General features: G+C 47.8%; 1 protein-coding gene across 1 annotated transcript in view; it reads left to right on the top strand.

Moving 5' to 3' along the window:
- The first annotated feature begins 13,275 nt into the window (after positions 1-13,275).
- The window catches only part of LOC138284670 (CD276 antigen homolog), a 177,267-nt gene continuing 166,851 nt past the window's right edge, over positions 13,276-23,691 (top strand). Inside the window, exon 1 of the mRNA XM_069223738.1 lies at positions 13,276-13,478. Within this exon, the coding sequence (XP_069079839.1) occupies positions 13,430-13,478 (49 nt within the window). The 5' untranslated portion in view covers positions 13,276-13,429. The remainder of the gene's footprint in view (positions 13,479-23,691) is intronic.

Raw genomic sequence — 23,691 nt, forward strand, 5'->3', positions numbered from 1 at the left:
TTCCTCCCTGAAGCCCAAATACTGTTCCTCCTGCAGCCGCAGGGTCTCCTGAAACTTGGCCAGTACCGTTGCCATCGTCTCCTGGGAGGGGTGGTAGGCTCCCATGAGGGAGGAGAGGGACTCGTGGAGAGTGGGTTCCCTGGGCCTGTCCTCCCCCGGTCGCACAGCAGCCCTCCCAGTTCCCCTGTGTTCCTGGGCCTCTGTCCCCTGAACGGTGTGCCCACTACCACTGCTCCCAGGTCCCTGTTGTTGTTGGGGTGGTGGGTTAGCCCGGGTTCCCTGTAGTGGTGGACACACAGCTGATTAACGTGTCCTGGGGACAGAGGTATGGGCCCGCTGGGTGTGTGCTGTGCTGGTGTTACCTGAGGGGGGGGGGGCTCTGTGGTGGCCTGTGACTGTGTGAGGGGAACCGACTGTCCCGAGGTCCCAGATGGGCCGGGCTCGTCATCTAGATCCAGTTGGACAGAGCTGCTGTCATCACTGTGGGCCTCTTCTGTTGGTGGTGTGGACATGTCTGGACCCTCCTGTCCGGTGACGTTGGGTAGGGGTCCTGCAGGGGTGTAAAAGCATGATTAGTGCATCTGTGTGTACCATGGTGTGCAATGGGTGGTTGACCGTGTACCCCAGTGCTTGCATTCCTGTGTGGGACCTTGTGTGATGATGGTTTAGGGGGTGTATGGGTATGTGTCGTGGCCATGCATTGGTGATGGGTGGCCATGCTTTGTTGTTGCATGCAGGGCTTGGTGTTGGGATGTGTGGTTTGTGATATTGGGGCATTTGTGAGGAGTTGGAGTGATGGGGGTGAGGGCGAGGGTGGGGGTATGTGATAGCATGCAGGTAGGGTGGGGGATAAGGTAGTTAAGGTTTGACTTACCAGAGTCCATTCCTCCAGCTACTCCTTCGAGGTCCTCAGGATGCAGAATCGCCAAGACTTGCTCCTCCCATGTTGTTAGTTGTGGGGGAGGAGGTGGGGGGCCGCCGCCAGTCCTCTGTACCGCTATGTGGTGTCTGGATACCACGCAACGCACCTTCCCCCGTAGGTCGTTCCACCTCTTCCTGATGTCATCCCTATTTCTTGGGTGCTGTCCCACTGCGTTGACCCTGTCCACTATTCTTCGCCACTGCTCCATCTTCCTAGCTATGGAGGTGTGCTGCACATGTGATCCGAATAGCTGTGGCTCTACCCGGATGATTTCCTCCACCATGACCCTGAGATCCTCCTCAGAGAACCTGGGGTGTCTTTGCCATGCCATGGGGTGGTGTGGGTGATGAGTGGGGAAAGTGTGTTGTGATATGTGGGGTGATATTTAGTGGTTTGTTGTGTGGGGTGCAGGATGTTATGTGGGTGATGGTGTGTGCCTGTGGATTCTTGTTTGTAGATTGTAGTGTCTCTCTCTGGCCTTCTTTCGGGATTTTTGTCATAGGGGTTTGTGGGTGATGTGGGTGTGTGTTTTATATTGTATTGAGTGTGTGGGAGTGGTGTGTGTATGTGTATCAGGTGTGTGTATTTGGAATTGTCCAATGTGGCTGTGTTTTGTAAATGTGTGTGTATTTTGAGCGTGGCGGTGTGTACCACCAATGGAATACCGCGGTTGAAAGACTGCCGCGTGGATTCGTGGGTCGTGATAGTGTGGGCGTATTCCTGTTGGCGTGACTGTGGAGGTTTTGTTTTCGGCAGTTTATCACTGACCTTTGGTGGGGCGGACTTGTGTGGGTGTCTGGATTTTGGCGGATTCCGAGCTGTGGGTCATAATGACTGTGGTGGAATTCTGCGGCTGCGTGTTGGCGGTCTTCTGCACGGCGGTAAGCGGCTTTTACCGCCAATGTTGTAATGACCCCTATAGTGCTCTATGATATAAGTGGTATAGTAGGAGCTTTGCATGTCTCCTCGATCTGCCTAAGCTGCTCTGCTATAGCTACCTCGATCTGCCTAAGCTGCTAGAACACTACTAATCTACTAGTAAGGGATTACTGGACCTGGCACAAAGTGTAAGTATCACAAGGTACCCACTATAAGCCAGGTCAGCCTCCTACAGGTATCTTGAACACCCTTAGTGTTTTCTTACACTCCCAGTGACCCTCTACACACTACACTAGCCTAGGGGTCCATTCATGGTTCGCATTCCACTTTCATAGTATATGGTTTGTGTTGCCCCCTAGGCCTATTGCATCCTATTGTATTCTACAGTGTTTAAACCATTAGAAAAATAGTGCACTTACCTGATTTTGGTTTGTGTGTATATTTTGTGTATTTTACTTACCTCCTAAGGGAATATATCCTCTGAAATATTTTTGGCACATGGTACTTTATTTTAGTGACATTTATTTTTAGTAACCCTGAGTATTGTGTTTCTTAAATAATAGTACCTATATGATATAAGTGGCATAGTAGGAGCTTTGCATGTCTTCTAGTTCAGCCTAAGCTGCTCTGCTATAGCTACCTCTATCAGCCTAAGCTGCTAGATCACTACTAATCTACTAATAAGGGATAACTGGACCTGGCACAAGGTGTAAGTACCAGCAGGTACCCACTATAAGGCAGGCCAGCCTCCTACAGTGGATCGCCGGGGATGCATGGAATTGTCACCCCAATACCAGATTTGCAATGGGGGGACAATTCCATGATCTTAGACATGTTACATGTCCGTATTCGGAGTTACCATTGTGAAGGTACATATAGGTATTGACCCATATGTAGTGCACGCGTGTAATGGTGTCCCCACACTCAAAAAGTCTGGGAAAATGGCCCTGAACTATGTGGGGACACCTTTGCTAGTGCAAGGGTGCCCTTACACTTAGTAACTTTGCACCTAACCTTCAGCAGATGAAGGTTAGACATATAGGTGACTTACAAGTTACTTAAGTGCAGTGAATATTGCTGGGAAATAACGTGTGCGTTATTTCACTCAGGCTGCAATGGCAGTCCTGTATTAAGGTTTGTCTGAGCTCCCTATGGGTGGCAAAAGAAATGCTGCAGCCCATGGGGATCTCCTGGAACACCAATACCCGGGGTACCTAGGTACCATATACTAGGGAATTATAAGGGTTTTCCAGTGTGCCAATTTAAATTATTAAAAGTGGTCACTAACCTATAGTGACAAATTTAAAGGCAGAGAGAGCATAAGCACTGAGGTTCTGGTTAGCAGAGCGTCAGTGACACAGTCACTACACAGGTATACACATTCAGGCCACAAACTATGAGCACTGGGGTCCTGGCTAGCAGGATCCCAATGAGACAGGCAAAAACAAACTGACATACACGTACAAATGGGGTAACATGCCAGGCAAGATGGTACTTTCCTACAGTGGTCACAAAAGAGAGCGAGGTGTCCTGGGGACAGAGGTTTGGCGATGCTGGGTGACTGCTGTGGTGTTGGAGTTGGTTGGGAGGGCCCTGTGGTGGACTGGGTGTATGTTGTGGAAGCCGATTGACCACTGGTGCCAGATGGGCCAGGGAGATCATCCAGACTGGAACATCCAGAGTTGCTGTCATCACTGAGAGCATCTTCTGGTGGGGGACTGGGTTGCTGTGGTACATGCTCGCCGCTGACATTGGCTGGGGTACCTGTGGACATTTGAAAGATTTGTTACAGTCATTGTCTGTCACATATTCAGCATTTCTGGCTTTCTCCATGGGTTGGGTGTTATCCTCCCAGCTTTGGTTAGTTTATGCCTGTGGATTGTGGGATTGGTAGTACTACATGCTGCCCAGGCATTACTGTTGTGTATGCATGCAGAGCTGGGAGGGCTGTGCTTGCAGTGGGTAGGGCATGCAGGGGTACACAACTGAGGGTGGTTATGGGGGTGGTTCACTGTATGGGATGGAGTGGGGTGAAGGGAGCCAGGGTGAGGGGGTGACATGCTGTCATGCTATTAATTGTGTTTGAACAACTAATATGCGCAGTCGTGAAACACAAAGTCATTGGTCAATGTTCGTCAGGAGCGCATTAAATTCTGTATTCAGTTTAGCTGCCTATTGGCTTTAACATGGCATTAGACATTACATTTGGTATTTAGGTTAGCTGCCTATTGGCGGAGTTAGCTCATCTGCAATGTCTCCACTGCAATGTCTGTGTTTTTCCTCATGGTAGACCAAGCTGTGTTCTTCAAATTTAATTCACACAAACCCTAACGTGATAAGAGAGCGTATATTTTGTGTTTTCTTTTCTACTCAGCCTTGGGAAGAGGAGAGGCTTGGGAGATCTGGCCAATCTCCAATGGCTTGTTTATTTCCCAACTCTGAGAGGAAGGGGGCAAGCTTTTTAACGGTGTCCCTGGGCAGCAGCAAGGGAAATATTTTCCAGGACTTCAGTCAGGAGCGGACGTCAGCTGCCTGGCCTCCCGTTTGGGTGGAAAATCTCTTTCTCGCAGTTGAACAGGAGTCATCAACTAGCTGGCAAGAGAAAGATTACAAGCAGCGATAGACCCTACGGTGATGCAATTTTGACTTTTATTCTTTGCTTTAAAGTTATGCTATAATATAATCACATGTATTTGCTGTGTACATTGCAATCAAGAAGTACTTTGATATATTTTGCTTACATTGCTGTGACTACTTTTAAACGTGTGCTTCCAACCTACTACTCTCGTCTCTCAGGAACCTCGTGGTGAAGTAATAATAATGAATGTCTTCTTTAAACTAGAAGTGCATTCCAGAGAAGTTTTGTAAGCTCGGTCATAAGATAAGGAAAGCAAAACACATACCATGCAGGTATCAGTGGTGGTAGGGTAGTAATGGTGACTTACCAGTGTCCAGCCCTCCAGTGACTCCAATGAGGCCATTAGGATGCAGGATTGACAACTGGCATGGTGTCAACTGTGGGGGAGGAGATAGGGGTCCACTGCCAGTCTTCATGATGGCAACTTGGTGCCTGGGGGCCACTGCACGCACCTTTCCCCGTAGGTATTTCCACCTCTTGCGAATGTCATCCCTTGTGCGTTGATATGTTCCCACGGAGTTCACCTTGTCCACGATCCTCTACCATAGCTCCATCTCCCTGGTAATGAATATCTGCTGGACCTGTGCACCGAACAGCTGTGGCTCAACCCTGACGATTTCCTACACCATCACCCGCAACTCCTCATCTGTGAAACGGGGATTCTTCTGTGGGGACATGCCTATTGTGTGGTGAGCATAGTGTGTGTGTTCTGCAGTGTGTGATTTGTTGGGGTATGGTGTGTGCGTGAAAGGTAAATAGGTAGCTGTGGTTTGTGTGTGCAGTTTTTGTATTATCTTTTTCTGGCAAGGTGTAGTCAGTTTTTCGTGTTTGCAAAGGATTGTGGGTTGTGTGGAGGGGTGTTTTATAGTGCTGTTGGTGGGTGTGTACGGAGTGTGTATGTAGGAGGCTGGCCTGGTTTGTAGTGGGTACCATGGGCACTTACACCTTATACCAGGTCCAGTTATGCCTTATTAGTGAAATATAGTAGTGTTCTAGCAGCTTAGGCTGATAGAGGTAGCTGTAACAGAGCAGCTTAGGCTGAACTAGGAGACATGCAAAGCTCCTGCAATATCACTATAGTTACACAGTACTTATACACAATAAAAGACAATACTCAGTGTTACCAAAAATAAAGGTACTTTATTTTAGTGACACAAGGCCAAAAATATCTTAGAGACAATACTCCTTCTGGAGGTAAGTATTATTATACACAATAGATACACTAGAGACCAAAATCAGGTAAGTAAATAGTCATAAAATAAAGCAAACAGTAGAAAATACAATAGAATGCAACAGGCCTCAGGGCAACACAAACCATATGCTAAAATAGTAGAATGAGATTCACGAATTCCCCCCTAGGCAAGTGTAGTGTGTAGAGGGGCGCTGGGAGTGTAGGAAAACACCAAAGGTAAGTAAAATACCCCACCACAGAGCCCAGGAACACAGGAGTAAAGTACAATGTTTCCTCAGGGCACACTACAAGTCGTGATAAAGGATTTTGCAAGGACGATGCAAAACTGCAAGAAACCAGTGATGGATTCCTGGACCTGAACACCTGTGAAGAGAGGAGAACAAGTCCAAAAATTGCAGGAAGAACAGTAGCCTCTGCCAACCTGGAAGAAGGTGCAAAAGTGGATTCTCCGGTTGGAAGAGAAGTGAAGAATTGCACCTAAGAAGATAGCTGTGGGTTCCTGCTTGGTGCAAGAGATGTCCCACATCGAGTCGTTGGATACAGGCAGTTTTCGGCGCTGGATTCCTCCAACAAGCCTTGGTTCAAGCAAGTTCGCGGTTTGCATCAAAATGGCGCTGCCTGGGCCCAGGAGGGACCTGGGGGCGCAACTCAGACTGAGGAGACAGAAGGGGCTTTCAGCACTTTAGAGAGCCCTCAGAAGACCAGGCAGCACCCACGGGAGTCCCAGGACACGGGGACAAAGAAGATGCAAAATGCGGTTGTTGCAGCACTACACTAGAAGGTCCCATGCCGCCGGAGAACAACTCAGGGAGTTAAGCATCACAGGATAGAGTGCTAGGGACCTGGGCTACGCTGTGCACAAAGGAATGGAAGAAGTGCACAGAAGCCCAAGGAGCTGCAGAAGACATGGAGAACAGGGGTACTGTCGCAGCACGGGAAGGCAAACTCTTACCTCCACCGAATTTGGACATCTGGGCCTTTGGACAGTCTGGGTCACTTCAGTCCACCACCTGCGTTCCAGGGATCGCACTCGTCACCAGGAGAGGAGTTCCAGAGTATCGGTTGTCGCAGAAGGGTGCCTGCTGAAGCAGGGAAGTGACTCAGTCACTCCACTGGAGATTCCTTCGGTTCTTCTGGTGCAGGATGAAGACAGGTAGTCCTCAGAGCGTGCACACCTTGGAAACTGTTGCAAATGCTGGCTGGAGCTGAAGTTACAGGTCACAGTAGCCTTCCTGGATACTTTGCTCCAGGAACAGCTGTAACTGCAACAGTCTGTGGGTGATCTGACAGTCGGAAGCTGAAGCAGAGGAGTCCTGGAGGAGTCTTGCAAACCGAATCTGAGGAAATACCCAGAGGAGAGACCCTAAATAGCCCTCAGAGGGGGATTGCCTAACTACCCAGGTATGCACCTATCAGGAGGGGTTTCTGACATCACCTGCAGGTACTGGCCACTCAGAAGCCTCAAGAGGTTCCCCACACCTTGGAATCCAAGATGGCTAACGCCACAGACACTTTGGAGGAGTTCTGGGCACCACCCCTGGGGTGGTGATGGAAAGGGGAGTGGTCACTCACCTTTCCTTTGTCCAGTTTCGCGCCAGAGCAGGGACTGGGGTCCCTGAACCGGTGTAGACTGGATTATGCAAGGAGGGCACTGTTTGTGCCCTTCAAAGCATTTCCCAAGACTGTAACACCTATTTCCAAAGGGAGCGGGCGTAACACCCTCCTCCCAAAGGAAATGCATTGTTCTGCCTTCCTGGGATTGAGCTAATCAGTCCCCAGAAGGGCAGAAACCTGTCTGCGAGATGGCAGCAGCGGGAGCTGCAGTGGAAACCTTGGAGAGCTGGTTTGGCAGTACTGGGGGTCCAGGGTGGAGCCCCCAGGGTGCATGGGATTGGGCCCCCCAATAAAAGATTTGGATTGGGGGGGTCAATTCCATGATCTTAGACACCTCACATGGCCATATTCGGAGTTACCATTGTGAACCTACATATATGTATTGACATATATGTAGTGCACGCTTCTAATGGTGTCCCCCCACTCACGAAGTCCGGGGAATTGGTCCTGGACAACGTGGGGGCAACTTTGCTAGTGCAAGGTTGCCCTCACACACAGTAACTTTGCACCTAGCTTTCAGTAAATGGCTGTAGACTGGATTATGCAAGGACACAAAATGTGCCCTTCAAAGCATTTACATTGGCTTGGGGAGGCTACCCCTCCCAAGCTTGTAATACTTATTTCCAAAGGGAGAGTGTGTAACACCCCTCTCCCAAATGAAATCCTTTGTTCTGCCTTCCTGGGCTTAAGCTTTTCAAGCAACAGCCAAGCAGAAACCTGTCTGAGAGGTGGCAGCAGCTGGGGCTGCCTGGAAAACCTCAGAAGAATGGAATGGCAGTACTGGGGTCCTCTAAGGAGCCCCCAGAGTGTATGGAATAATACAACTAGTGCTTGAAAAACCCTTGGGGTATGATTGGGGTATGATTCCAACATGTTTGATACCAAACATGCCTATTTTCGGAGTTACCATTATGTAGCTGGGCATAGGTAGTGACCTATGTCCAGCACACGCGTAAAATGGCGTCCCCGCTCTTAGAAACTCCGGGAAAGTGGTCCTGGAGGTAGTGGGGGCACCTCTGCTAGAGCAGGGTGCCCTCACACACAGGTACCCTGCACCCTGCCCTCATGGCTGGAGGGCCTGCTAAGGGGTAACTTATAAGTGACCTGGTGCAGTGTAAATGGCAGTGAAAGAGTGCGTGCACCTTTTCAGACAGGCTGCAATGGCAGTCCTGAAGAAGCCTTTTCATGGGTGTCCCTATTTGTGGCAAAAGACATGCTGCAGCCCATAGGGATTGCCTGGAACCCCAATGCCCTGGGTACTTAAGTACTGTATACTAGGGACTTATTAGGGGGAACAATATGCCAATGTTGGGTGAAATACTGAGTTACCAGTATGCAACAACAAAATTTAGAGGAGAGAGAACATAATCACTCGGGTCCTGGTTAGCAGGATCCCAGTGAACACAGTCAAGCACACTGACATCAGGCAGAAAATGGGGGTAACCATGGCAAAAAAAGGGTCCTTTCCTACAGTATCAAACAGCTTAGGATGATAAATCCAAACTGGTACCTCTACTGGATTTAACCCCAAAAGAGCCCCTGGGATCGCCTTAGAGATGTCACCTGCAAAAGCTAACCTAACTGGCATAGTTGCTGACTGGTTCCATCCAGCCTGCCACTTCTAGACAGCCAATTTACAAACCTGAGGGAGAGCCATGGCTCTCTGGTTTGTAAAACAATGCCCTTCCTGGGTGGAGGAGCTAAAACCCCTTCGTTCAGGAATGTGCACTCCCCTGGAGGTGAGCTTCAAAGGGCTACTGCCCTTGAAACTCGAGTCCCCCTGCCTGCTACTAGCAGCACATGGCTTCCCCCTTTGTTAACCCCCACTTTTGGCAGGAGCAAAGGAGGGAAACCGCACAAAGAGTAGGAGGAGAGGTCTCACTGAGCATGTACCACCCCTATGGGCTTGCAGGCGAAATGGACCCCCCAATTCATTTTCCTCCATGTTGGATGGCAGGAAAATATCCAAAGAGGTTGAGGGAAGTGACCCTTCCCTCAGGACCACTCAAGGGTAAGTGTTTCATTGGACACTACCAGGTTCCCCCTAAAACACCCACTAAATTCAGTATTTAGTGGGCTCCCCTAGAAATTAGATTCATCAGGAAGAAAAGAAGACAGCACCAAAGAACCCGACATGATGAGAACAGAGGACCTGCAGTACCACAAGAGGCTCCAAGCCCCCTGCTTGCTGCACCAGAGTCCCAACAATCGTCTCTGTGGAAGAGCTGACCACTGGACCAACCTCAAAAGGCCCCGAGGACCTCCAGGCTTCGTAAATATCCTGAGAACTCCCTCCTGAGTGGAGGCACCACTCAAGAAACTAAAGAAACCTACAAGGAACCAGTAAACTGTTGAGGGTCACTCCACTGACCGGATGATATCTCCGCAACCGAAGTCGCAGCTGGACCCGATGACACACCGACAGCCTGGGTCAGACCTGCAAGTGTGCCAACTTTGGTGACACAGTGCCCTCCTGTGGCCGAATTGTGCCAATACCCCAGGTACTGGTCAGTGCACGTCAGACAGCCACAAAAACAGCTCACCCGGAGGACCAGGAGGAAGCCCCAGTCGAGGGACTTCAGTGACACCCCAGACCTTTCGTGGGCCTTGCAGGATGTCTGGGGAGAAGACTTACCTCCAGCTCCAAAGGGTCCCTTTGTGCACAGCATCCAAGTCCTTCAAATCGCCCTGCACACGGCTGCCCTGAGCATTGCGTCGCAAGATCTGCTGTGTGCCTCGGGTCCCCAACCCCTTGAGACCTCAACAGCTCAAAGGGACCCCAAGGCACAATTTTTAAATCTGCAAACCAGCTCCTTTTCCAAGTGGCCCCTCCACGTGGCCCTGTGCCAAGAGACTTTCCAACACTGCTCCCGCCGGAACCGGGAGTGTGCCTACCGACTACTTCGACCACCCAGCAAAAGAAGAGACTTAAAACTGCATTCAAATTCATACTGTTGAGTTACCAAAGTGGCTGCCTATTGATTCTTATGGTGCGTAATTAGGCACAGAAAGACTAACTTTATTAAAACTTTGAAAAGTCATCTCAAAAAGTACTTAACGCATCTTAAAAATCTTGGTCTTAAAATATATATAAAAGTCTGAAGTATTTTTATAAATTCTGGTCTCGAGTTATTCATCAAGTGTGTGTAGTGCATGATTCGATTTGTGAGTACAGCAAATACTTAGGCTGACCCAGGAGATGTGCTAACTGGTCGACTAGCTACCTTAAAAATTGGAGCATTAGGTGGTCTAATTTTTACCTCTGGGAACCAATGTGTGGTTGCCTGGACCTCCTGCACAGTGTGCCTAGTTTTGCACCCTACATAGAGGGCCTGCCTCCTACATCCCCATCAGGCCCACAAAACTCCTCTGGGGGTGGGACTAAAACATCTTCCTTCTCTGCACATGTTAAATAGCCTTGGTGCTTTGTGTGCAGAACCACTACAAGCCCCATTTCCATTCTTAGTGCCCCTTGTAGTAGTGGTGGTGGGACTACTGGCAGTAGTCAGCCAAAAAGTGTAGTTGGGTTCACCTTTGGGTCTATAGTGGGATCTGGGTGAGGTATAGAAACCCCTAAGACAGCTTTTGTCTCCCGGGTGGCACTGGCCTTGCCACCCTAGCTGCTTGTCCCCTTAATATTGGTAAGTACAAGCAGCACATGCTGGTAAATGGTGTTGAGGCTGAGGCCTACAGGGACACAGGTACCAGTGTCACCATAGTAACTGAAAAATTAATGTCACCTGCACAACACCTACTTGGTCACAAGTACCAAGTCACTGATGTGAATGACTCCACTCAGTACCTCCCCTTAGCTATAGTTGATTTTAGCTGGGGTGGAGTTACTGGCCCTAAACAAGTGGTAGTCTCTCATAACCTACCTGTTGAGAGCCTCCTAGGAAATTACCTGGAGATCTCAGATTGGGCTGAGGTAGAGTCCTTGTCCATGTAGCCATAATGGGCATCCCCAAACATTTGCTCCCTTTACTTTCTAAGCAGACTAAAGATCAAATCAGGGAATGAGCCCTGGAGCCTGGCATAATGGCCCAGAACACTCCTAAAAACACAGGCAAGCAGGATACAAAATTATCCCTTGCCCACCCTCCCACTAAGGATACCACTTCTCTGAGGGAGGGCACCACTCCCAGGGTGGAGCCTGTACCACAAAAGCCGAAAGCTATCAGAGCTGAGCTCCCAGGGGTAAACGAACCCCTCTGGAAGGAACCTAAGACAGAACAGCAAACCTACTGTGTCTTAAAGGACTTGGAGCAGCCCTCCTGCCCTTCCAGGGAAACTTTGGTGCAGCAACCCTGCACTACCCCCGACAACTTAAGACAGCGACCCTGTCCTGCTCTACCCCGTTTGGACAGCAACCCTATCCTCCTTTAGAGCCTTTAGGACACTTATTCTTCCCTAGCCCTCCCCTCTCTTGCTTTACAACCCTTAGGACAGCAACCCTGTCCTAACATAGAACAGGGTAGGATGACTGTCCCTGGGGCTCTATCACTTTTTCCACACCTTTAAACTGCGGGCCCCGTGGTTCCCTATGTTTAATATACCTCAGGGAAAAATCTCAAAGAAACAGGGTGGTCCACCTCCCCACAGGGAGGGGGGGCCACATAGTGGATGATACTGGGAGTAACCACTATACTGCACAGCTACTTTCCACTTATCACCAATTAGACAAAAATGTCTCAACTGGCCAAGGTTAGTCTTATTGTTCTTTGTTGGGGGCGGGGTTATGTAGGAAAGTATCCCTTTTTCTAGCATGGTTACCCCCACGTTTTGCCTGTTCATCAGTGTGTTTGACTGTGTTCTCTGGGATCCTGCTAACCAGGACCCCAGTGATTATGCTCTCTCTCTCTTCTACCTTGGTAACTTGTACCATTTTCACTGCACATTTGGCATTCTGGTACCCCTATGTACGCCCCTAGTATATGGTACATAGGTACCCAGGGCATTGCAGTACCAGGAGATCCCTATGGGCTGCAGCATGTATTATGCCACCCATAGGGAGACCATGCAAAGTGTTCTGCAGGACTGCCATTGCAGCCTGCGTGAAAGGGTGCATGCACCCTTTCACTACCAGGTCACTGTAAGTCACCCCTATGGCAGGCCCTCCTAGCCCAGAGGGCAAGGTGCAAGTACCTGTGTGTGAGGGCACCTCTGCACCAGCAGAGGTTCCCCCACGAACTCAAGTTCTATTTTCCTGGACTTCGTGAGTGCGGGGACGCCATTTTATACATGTACTGGACATAGGTCGCTACCTATGTCCAGCTACATAAAGGCAACTCTGAACCTAGGCATGTTTGGTATTAAACATGTCGGAATCATACCCCAATACTGTTGCCAGTATTGGAAGTATGATTCCATGCACTCTGGTGGTAGCAATGCTGGGGGTCCTCTTAGGAGCCCCAGTCTTCCAGGTGTTGAAACAAAATGTACAACTTATCATGCATTGAATGTGGCCGTGCTGACATCTGGTTGAAAAGTCCTGCTTTTATCTCAGGCTCTAAACAAAAAGGTAAAACACATAAGCGATTACAGAGTAAAAAATAAAAAGACTAGCAGTGAAGTGAACACCCTTGTGTATAGATGTGCTCATTTTGGAAGAGCAAAATGCAGTCACTAAAGGTTAACCAGTAGCTGAACTAGGCTGACCCATTGCCCCATGCACTATGATGTAGTGGGTGGAAGCAAAATGTTAATGACCGAACAGATCAATGGATTAAGAGAGGTGGCAGCAAGCTCATTCAAGTAAATATTGTATACATATAATTTTTATAAAATCAAAAGTTAATGGCTAACTGCAGACCTAAAAAGCGCCCAACGCTCTGCACTGCACGCTTTTTGTAAACCTCCCTTGTGATCCCGCCGAGCACGGGGAAAGTGAGTGAAATAGACCCGCTGTACAAAAATATGCAGCTGCTTGTGAGTAGTTATGTGCAGAACATCGCCTGGCTGTCTGAATGCCACTTTACCGGTTCTGGTGCGTTGCCCGGCTCTCACTGTGCCACATAACCGGTTAGTTATAGCAAGGAAAGACTGACACAGAAGAGAAAGTGAAACTTAAGCTGCGTTCTCGCCAAGGTCTTGATCAAAGTTCTCACTCGGAACCTCGATCCAGCAGCATGAAATGTAGCGATTTCTGGCGTCGCTGCTCAGGGGGCGCTGGGGCACAGTAACCATGGCACACCTGAGGCTCTGCTTTCTCGTCTTCTGTTTACGTTATGCAGGTAAAATAATGATTTCTAACCAAGACGTTAGTCGGGGGTCGGGGCTATTTGCAGAAGGAAACTTATGAATGTGGTACTAGCAACATAGGTTTTCGAATGTACTAGCTTCATGTGTCAATGAATGTTCACACAACCGTGTAGAAACAGAAACAAGGTTTAGGATGCCATCGATGAGAGTGTCGGACGCCGGTGAGACACAAGCAATGTCGGATTGTGATACTGTTTGGCCGAGGGTGGGGCGGACTCTGCAGGCGGCCTTATCCACCCGTCATGGAGATTCTGCGAGAAACGAACAAAAGCGCACGAATTGCGCGCGCACATTCCGAGGCAGGAATATTTCTTGCCTGATGTAGTTCACTGTTTTCATTCGCGTGTCCGCTTTTTTTGTTTGTTTGCCTGTTGTTAATGTACGCACAAGGATGCCAGTGGAGACTTGTCATGCGTGATAATTGAAGTGTCCTGGTTTTTACACAAGCAGCACTATGAATTGCAGTCTACGGAAGGAACAGCTTCTCTCCCTGGTCCAGTGTATTTGTATGCCTTCTTCTTCAGCCGCCAGAAAAATCAGTATGCCCACCTACACAGCAAGCTATTAGCACGTCTAATATTTGATGCTTTTTGGGTACTGCGAGCATGGCAGTTCTACGTTTTGCCTTATCCTACTCATAATTCCATAACAGCCATATCTCGGTTTCTCTTTAACTGTGGTAAGTATACCAGACCTACCACCTTACGAATCAGTTTCTCTGTAAACATCAGTTTTCCGTTTTTTACTGATTTTTACAGATATATAAAGACAGGGCACAGTGTGTTTTCTGTCTGAATTTATTTTCAAAAGTAAAAAATACAAAAAAAATAGTGCCTCTTCTGAGGGTCTCTCCATGACTCCCAGGCCTACAGCCGAGCTGACAGACAGCATGGCGAGTTAAAATAAAAGCATGAAGGTTCCTTAAAGACCCGCATATGTTAACACAAAATATTACACCCAGAGGTACATATTAGCAGTAAACTACTAATATATATTTATCTGCTAATAGTGCTAATGTTTACTAAAACAGTACAGACATCAAGGTATGATTGAATGTTTATATATTTCCACATTTATTTTACTGATAATTTCCCAACTTCATTTAATCTTATAATACAAAATAAATATGGATACATAGATGGAACTGTTAAAAAAAATACCAGACAATCAGGAGCCCTGCAAAAAAATAAATATATATATATATATATATATATATATATATATATATATATATATGTATAAAATACCACTCTATCCCCTATAACTCACACATTCATCCCACCAACAATCTGCATGAATAAACTACTCACTTATATATGTATATACATATAAATATATATATCCCAGTAAACCAGAACAGTTCCCATAAGAAAAGCAGTTTTTGTTTTGCTTATAACATTGGTCCCATTTGACGAAGGTTCATGAAACTTTCTTAAAAAAAAAAAAAGGTATCTATTTCAGCTCCTTCCTGGAAAGCTTCAGGGTAACCAGTCAAGCGAGGGGTGAGAAAAAGAGGGGGTCTCAGAAGAACAGAATTAATATTGAATTTGGCAGAAAGCTACACCTTAGGGCCTGATAATGATCTTGGCGGATGGGATACTCCGTTACAAATGTGACAGATATCCCGTTCCCCGTATTACAAGTTCCATTATATCCTATTGAACTTGCAATACAGCAGACATGATACCCGTCACATTTGTGACAGAGTAGCCTGTCCCTCCAAATCGTAATCAGGCCCTTAGTCCAGAAACTGTGCTTTTGTGATTTGGTGTGAATCTATTCACTGGGTTTAGAGAATATTTGTTTCAAAATGTATGTTATTTCATGACAGGGAGGTTCCACGGATCTAACAGATCAAACTATATTATCTGTTGATGTGGTGGCAGTCAATCAAGGATGTGGCAGCAGCCATTTTAGAACTCAGGGACTCAATCCCATGTCCTAAAAGAAAGTTCATAAAACATATAGGGGGTAGGGTAAGGATACCCTGCCCTCAAAGGCCTGGCGGGTTAAAAAATGTAGATCTGCGACTGTGAGAAAGTAGCCTCTTCCTAGCATTGTTACCCCCATTTTTGGCCTGTTTGTGAGTGTTTGTCAATATGTTTTTACGGTCTCACTGGGATTCTGTTAGCCAGGACCCCAGCACTCATAGTTTAAACACCTATTTGTCAGTGTGTTTTGCCTGTCTCACTGGGATCCTGCTAGCCAGGACCCCAGTGCTCATAGTTTGTGGCCTATGTGTGTTGTCAGTATACTTGACTGTGTCACTGAAGTTCTGCTAACCAGAACTCCAGTGCTTATGCTCTCTCTACTTACCAAATTTGTCACTACAGTTTAGTGACTCCATATTTAAATTCTGATTGGCACACTGGACCCCCTTATAAGTCCCTAGTATATGGTACCTAGGTACCCAGGGCACTGGGGTTCCAGGAGATCCTTATGGGCTGCAGCATTTCTTTTGCCACCCATAAGGAGCTCATACAAACCTTTCTTCAGGACTGCCACTGCAGCCTGCGTGAAATAGTGCACACACTATTTCATAGCCATTTTTCATTGCACCAGGTAACTTATAAGTCACCTATGGGTTTAACCTTCATTTACTGAAGGCTAGGAGCAAAGTTACTAAGTGTGAGGGCACCCTTGCACTAGCAAAGGTGCCCCCACGCTGTCCAGGGCCAAATCCCCAGACTTTGTGAGTGTGGGGACACCATTACACATGTGCACTACATATAGGTCAATACCTATATGTAGCTTTACAATGGTAACTCCGAATACAGCCATGTAAGGTGTCTAAGATCGTGGAATCATCCCCCTATTCCAAATCTGGTTTGGGGGAGCCAATTCCATGCATCCTGGGGCTCCACCATGGACCCCTTAGAGAGCTGGTTTGGCAGTACAAGGCTTGCACTGCAGCTACAGCTGCTGCCACCTCACAGACAGGGTTCTGCCCTCCTGGGGTTTGAGAAGCTCAGACCCAGGAAGGCAGAACTAAGCATTTCCTTTGGGAGGAGGGTGTTACACCCTCTCCCTTCAGAAATAGGTGTTTCAGGCCTGGGACGGGTAGCCTCCCAGAGCTTTTGGAAATGCTTTGACTGGCACAGATGGTGCCCTCCTTGCATAAGCCAGTCTACACCGGTTCAGGGACCCCAGTCCCTGCTCTGGCACGAAACTGGACAAAGGAAAGGGGAGTGACCACTCCCCTGTCCATCACCATCCCAGGGGTGGATCTCCTCCAGTGTGTCCCTGGCATTAGCCATCTTGTTTTCCAAGGTGTGGGGACACTGTAGATGTGAGTGTCCAGTGCCAGCAGGTGACATCAGGGACCCCTCCTGATAGGTGCATACCTGGTTAGATAGCCAATCCCCCTCTCATGGCTATTTAGGGTCTCTGATTTGGCTTGCAAGTTTCCACCAGGAATCCTCTGCAACTCCTGCTTCGTCCTCTGACCTCGGATCAACCGCAGACTGCTCTAGGAACCACTGTAACTGCAACAAAGTATCCAGAAGGGCTACTTAGACTCTGCAACTTCAGCTCCAGCCAGCAACTGCAACATTTTCTATGGTGTGCATGCTCAGGGGACTCCCTGTCTTCACCCTGCACCAGAATGACCAAAGAAATCTCCTGTGGAGTGACGGAGTCACTTCCCTGCTCCAGCAGGCACCTTCTAGACAATGACAGGTTCTCTTGGACACCTCTCCTGGCAACGAGCGTACTCCTTGGAACACAGGTGGTGCACCCCTTCGACAAAGAGTGTCCTAAGGTCCAGCTGTCCAAATTTGGAGGAGGTAAGACCTTGCCTTCCCCGTTTGCAACATTACCCCTGTACACCGCATCATCTTCACCTCCTGTGCGCTATTTGCAAGAATCCTTTGTGCACAGCCTGGCCCAGGTCCCCAGCACTCTATCCTGTGATGCTCAACTCACTGAGTTTTTCTCCGGCGGTGTGGGACCTTCTTTTGTAGTGCTGCAGCAACCGCAATTTGCACCTTCTTTTTCCCAGTGTCCTGGGACCTCCGTGGGTGCTGCCTGGTCATCTGTGGGTTCCCTCCAAGTTGGGAGACCTCTCTGCCTCCTCAGTCTGAGTTGAGGCCCTCAGGTCCCTCCTGGGTCCTGGCAGCACCATTTTGACGCAATCCGCAACATTGCTTGAACCAAGGTTTGTTGGACGAATCCAGTGCTGCAGTTCGCCTGCATCCACCATCTCCACGTGGGACATCCTTTGCATCATGCAGGAACCCGCAGTCATCTCCTTTGATGCTCTTCTGCAGACTTCTTCCAACCGGAAAATCCTCTTTCGCACCATCTTCTAGGTTGGCAGGGGCTCCTGTCCTTCCTGGAATCTTCTGCAACTTCGTCTTTTCTTTTTACAGGTCTTCAGGTCGAGGAATCCACCATTTGTTGTTTGCAGTCTTGCTTGGTTCTTGTAATAACTCTAATCCCGACTTGTAGTGTGTCCTGAGGAAATTTGAAGTACTTTACTCCTACTTTCCTGGGGTATTTTACTCACCTTTGTGGTTTGCTTACACTCCCAGCAACCCTCTACACACTACACTCGTCTAGGGGGAATTTGTGATTCACATTCCACTTTTAGTATATGGTTTGCGTTGCCCCTAGACCTATTTCTTCCTATTACATTCTAAAGTATTTTCTATTGTTTGCACTATCCTATAACTATGTACTTACCTTATTTTTGTATCTAGTGTATATATTGTGTATAATACTTACCTCCAGAAGGAGTATTGCCTCTAAGATATTTGTGGTCTTGTGTCACTAAAATAGGTAACACTGAGTATTGTCTTTACTTTTGTATAAGTACTGTGTGAATATAAGTGGTATTGCAGGAGCTTTGCATGTCTCCTAGTTCAGCCTAAGCAGCTCTGCTATAGCTACCTCTATCAGCCTAAGCTGCTAGAACACCACTATATTTCACTAATAAGAGATAACTGGACCTGGTATAAGGTGTAAGTATCCAAGGTACCTACTACAAGCCAGGCCAGCCTCCTACAGACTGTACAGTATCTTGATGCTGTAGTTTCTTTATGATGAAATGTAAAAGTAATAGTAGTAAAACTGTGGTCAGAAATATCAATAGGTTCATTTCTGACTCTAATGCTTCTCAAATTCTTTATTGACACTACATCACTGAGTCATCAAAATTAAATCTTTTGTTACCATTGTTAACTGAAGGGGTGACATTTGTTCAAACTGTACATAAGAAGAAAAGTTTTTTTGTTCGACCTTTGATATTAAATGTTTGAAAGATTTGTGTATATACTAATACTTTATTGTAAATCAATTCCATTTAAACTGTGTAGGAGGGGAGCTTGAATGTAGGCAATTGATGTGTTCATGTTCCCTAGAGTAGCTTACACTAAAGAGATCAGCATTCAGTTGAGTTTCATTAGCTACTATTTGTAGAACACCCATACAGAATTCTTGACCATCTTGCTGTTGATTGATAGAACACTGAACAGCAACTATATAGACATCTACCACATCTTTCATTCCAGTAGCAGAGTGATACACTTTATTTGATGTTATACTTACCATCAGTGAAAGAAGTAATACTGTAGCATATACATCAACCTTTCAGCTGCACTTTGACAAATGTTTATGAACAATGACATTGCTATAGCAATTAACACCCTTTTGATTTTGAAACTGATCTCCTGTAATTTCCGTTAGTTTATTTTTGTCTTTTTTGGGGATAGATGTATCCAGCTCTTTTACGGGTCGCAAATGGCCCATCGGGCCGCTCAAGGTTTTTTTGCTATGTATCATGCCTATTTGTGAGTTGTTGTAGGAGGCTTGCCTGGTTTGTAGTGGGTACCTAAGGTACTTACACCTTATACCAGGTCCAGTTATCCCTTATTAGTGAAGTGTAGTCAGTGTCTGGAAGCCAGGCTCTCTAGGGGTAGTGTGGGCGAGCAGCCAAGGCCTAACTAGGAGTCATGCACAGCTCATGCAATACCACTGTAGTCACAAGGTACTTACACAAGAAAGAAAATACTCAGTGTTGCAAAAATAAAGGTACTTTATTTTGGTGACACAAATGCCAAAAATACCTTAGAGACTATACGCCCTTAGGAGGTAAGTAATATACAAAGTATATACACCAGAATGCAGTAATAGCTGCAAAAAACAGTAAGAAAACAGTGCGAATAGTGAAAATCACAATACTTAGAAATCGGCTTGGGGAAACACGAACCATATACTAAAATAGTGGAATGTGAAAGTCGGTTTCCCACCTAAGCAAGTGTAGTGTGTAGAGGAGTGCTGAGAGTGTAAGACAACACCAAAGATTAGTAAAAGAACCCACCCCAGAGCCCAGGAAAGCAGGAGTAAATCACAGTAAGTTTCCTAGAACACACAAGAAGTTGTGATAGAAGATTATGCAAGAACCAGAAGGGACTGCTAAACGATGAATTCCTGGACCTGAAGACCTGTGGAAGAAGAGGACCAAGTCCAAGAAGCACTGAAGAGTCCAGGGAGAACAGGAGCCCCTGCTAACCCAGGTGAAGGTGCAAAAGAAGAACCACCGGTGAAGAAGAACAGTCAGTACTGCACCCAAGAAGATGGATGCTTGGTTCTGGTTGGTGCAGATGATGTCCCACACCAAATGGATGCTTGCTGTCTCGTTTGCGTTGCTGGATTCTGCCAACAAGCCTTCGCACACGCAAAGCTCGCAGTTACCAAAAGATGGCACTGCCCAGGACCAGCAGGGACCTGGTGGCTTCTACACATAAGGGGGAGACAGAGGAGGCTCTCAGGAACTCAGAGACCCCTCAGAAGTCCAAGCTGCGCGCACAGGAGTCCCACAGCATAGGGACAAAGAAAGTGCAAAGGGAGGCCCATGCAGCCCTACACAAAGGATTCCCACGCCGCCGGAAAACCACGCAGGAGGCTGTGCATCGCATGAAGGAGTGCTGGGGGCCGGAGCTGCATGGTGCACAAAGAACTTAATGGAAGGACGCCAACAAGCCTTGGCAACTGTAAAACATGCGGTGCACAGTGGTACTGTCTTGCGTGGGAAGGCAAGCTCTTACCTCCACCAAAGTTGGATGTCACGACCGACGGACCACTTCAGTCTACCACCCATGATGCTGGATCCATGCACTTCTTCAGGAGAGGAGGCCCAAGCCACCAGTCATAGCTGCAGAGAGGTGGCTGCTGAAACAGGGAAGTGACTCTGTCACTCCACAGGAGATTCCTTCGGTTCTTCTGGTGCAGGCTGAAGACAGGCAGTCCTCAGAGAATGCATGACCTGGAAACTCTTGCAGTTGCTGGCAGGAGCTGAAGATCCAATGTTGCAGAAGTCGTCTTAGCTTCTTTGTTGCAGTTTTGTAGAGTTCCTGGAGGGTTCAGCTGTGGTTCTATTGGTAGAAGATGAAGTAAAGGATGCATATGATTCCTGCTGGAGTCTTGCAATCCAAATCTGAAGAAACACCCAGAGGAGAGACCCTAAAGAGCCCTGAAAGGGGGGACTGGTCACCTAACCAGGTAAGATCCTATCAGGGGAGGGCTCTGATGTCATCTGCTGGCACTGGCCACTCAGATGCTCCCAGAGTGCCCCACCACCTTGGAATCCAAGATGGCAATACCCAGGGACACTCTGGAGGAGCTCCGGGCACCACCCCTAGGGTAGTGATGGACAGGGGAGTGGTCACTCCCCTTTCCTTCATCCAGTTTTGCGCCAGAGCAGGGACTGGGGGCCTCTAACCCAGTGTAGATTGGATTATGCATGGAGGGCACTATCTGTGCCCTTCAAAGCATTTCCAGAGGCTCTGGAGGATACCCCTCCCATGCGTGTAACACCTATTTCTGAAGGGAGAGGGTGTAACACCCCTCTCCTAAAGGAAATGCATTGTTCTGCCTTCCTGGGATTGTGCTGCTCAAGCCCCAGTAGGGCAGAAGCCTGTCTGTGAGGTGGCAGCAGCTGGGACTGCAGTGAAATCCTCAGAATGCTAGTATAGCAGTACTGGGGGTCCACTGTGGAGGACCCGGAGTGCAGGGTATTGTGCAACCAATACTGGAATCAGTATTGGGGTACAATTCCCAGTTGTTACACACCTTACATAGCATATTCAGAGTTTCCATTGTGAAGCTGTACATAGGTATTGACCTATGTACAGTGCACACTTAAAATGGCATCCCCGCACTCACGAAGTCTGGGAAAATGGGCCTGGACAACATGGGGGCACCTCTGCTAATGCAGGGGTGCCCTCACACACAGGTACTTTGCACCCAGCCTTCAGGGTCTGAAGGCCTGACATATAGGTGACTTATAAGTGACCTGGTGCAGTGAAAATAGCTGTGAAAAACCCCATGCACTATTTCACCCAGGCTGCAATGGCAGTCCTGTAGAAGCCTTTGTATGGGCTCCTTATGTGTGGCAAAAGAAATGATGCAGCCCATAAGGATCCCCTGGAACGCCAATGCCCTGGGTACCTAGGTATCATATACTAGGGACTTATAAGGGGGGGTTGAATATGCCTATTTGGAGTGAAATGTTGGGTTACCAGTATGTAAGTAAAAATTTAGAAACAGAAAGAGCAGAAGGCCTGAAGTTCTGATTAGCAGTACTCCAGTGACACAGTCAAGCATACTGAAACAGTGAAACAGACTGACATGTAGGGCACAAACCATGAGCACTGGGGTCCTGACTAGCAGGATCCCAGTGACGCAGTAAAAACACACTGACAAACAGGCCAAAAATGGGGGTAACCATGCTAGAAAGAGGCTACTTTCTCACAGAGAGACCCTAAACAACCCTTGTAGGAAAGTACCATCTTTCTTGGCATGCTACCCCCAATTTTACATGTATGTCAGTATGTTTTTGCCTGTCTCAATGGGATCCTGTTAGCCAGGACCCCAGTGCTTATAGTTTGTGGCCTAAATGTGTATGCCTGTGTAGTGCCTAACTGTCACTGAGACTCTGCTAATCAGAACCTCAGTGCTCATGCTCTCTCTACCTTTAAATGTGTCACTATAGGCTAGGGACTACTTTTACCAATTCCAATTGACATACTGGACCCCCCTTATAAGTCCCTAGTATATGGTACCCAGGGCATTGGGGTTCCAGGAGATCCATATGGGCTACAGCATTTCTTTTGCCACCAATAGGGAGCTCAGACAAACCCTTACACAGGACTGCTATTGCAGCCTGCGTGAAATAACGCACACGTTATTTCACAGCCATTTTCCCTGCACTTAGTAACTTTGCACCTAACCTTCACTAAGTGAGGGTTAGACATATAGGTGACTTATAAGTTACTTAAGTGTGAGGGCACCCTTGCACTAGCAAAGGTGCCCCCACATAGTTCAGGGCCATTTCCCCGGACCTTGTGAGTGCGGGGACACCATTATACACATGCACTACATATAGGTCAATACCTATATGTAACTTCACAATGGTAACTCAGAATACGGCCATTTAACATGTCTAAGATCATGGAATTGTCCCCCCATTCCAATTCTGGTATTGGGGAGCCAATTCCATGCATCCTGGGGGCTCCACTATGGACCTCCAGTACTGCCAAACCAGCTCTCTGGGGTTTCTCTGCAGCTACAGTTGCTGCCACCCCACAGACAGGGTTCTGCCCTCCTGGGGTCTGGGCAGCCCAGTCCCAGGAAACCAGAACATGTCTAAGATCATGGAATTGTCCCCCCATTCCAAATCTGGTATTGGGGAGCCAATTCCATGCATCCTGGGAGCTCCAATATGGACCCCTAGTACTGCCAAACCAGGCTTGCACTGAAGCTACAGCTGCTGCCACCTCACAGACAGGGTTCTGTCCTCCTGGGGTCTGTCTAGCCCAGTCCCAGTAAGGCAGAACAAAAAATATCCTCTGAGAGCAGGGTGTTACACTCTCTCCCTTTTGAAATAGGTGTTACAGGCTGGGGAGGGGTAGCCTCCCCAGCCTCTGGAAATGCTTTGAAGGGCACAGATGGTGCCCTCCTTGCATAAACCAGTCTACACCGGTTCAGGGACCCCTTCTCCCCTGCTCTGGCAGGAAACTTGACAAGGAGGGGGCCCAGAGCTCCTTCAGTGTGTCCCAGAGGTCAGCCATTTTGCTTTGCAAGGTGTGAGGGCACTCTGGAGGGCTCTGAGTGGCCAGTGCCAGCAGGTGACATCAGAGACCCCTCCTGATTGGCAACCTTATCAGGTATGGACCTATCGACCTC

Source organism: Pleurodeles waltl, chromosome 3_1 (genome assembly GCF_031143425.1).
Source record: "Pleurodeles waltl isolate 20211129_DDA chromosome 3_1, aPleWal1.hap1.20221129, whole genome shotgun sequence".
In the NCBI taxonomy this organism is placed as follows: Eukaryota; Metazoa; Chordata; class Amphibia; order Caudata; family Salamandridae; genus Pleurodeles; species Pleurodeles waltl.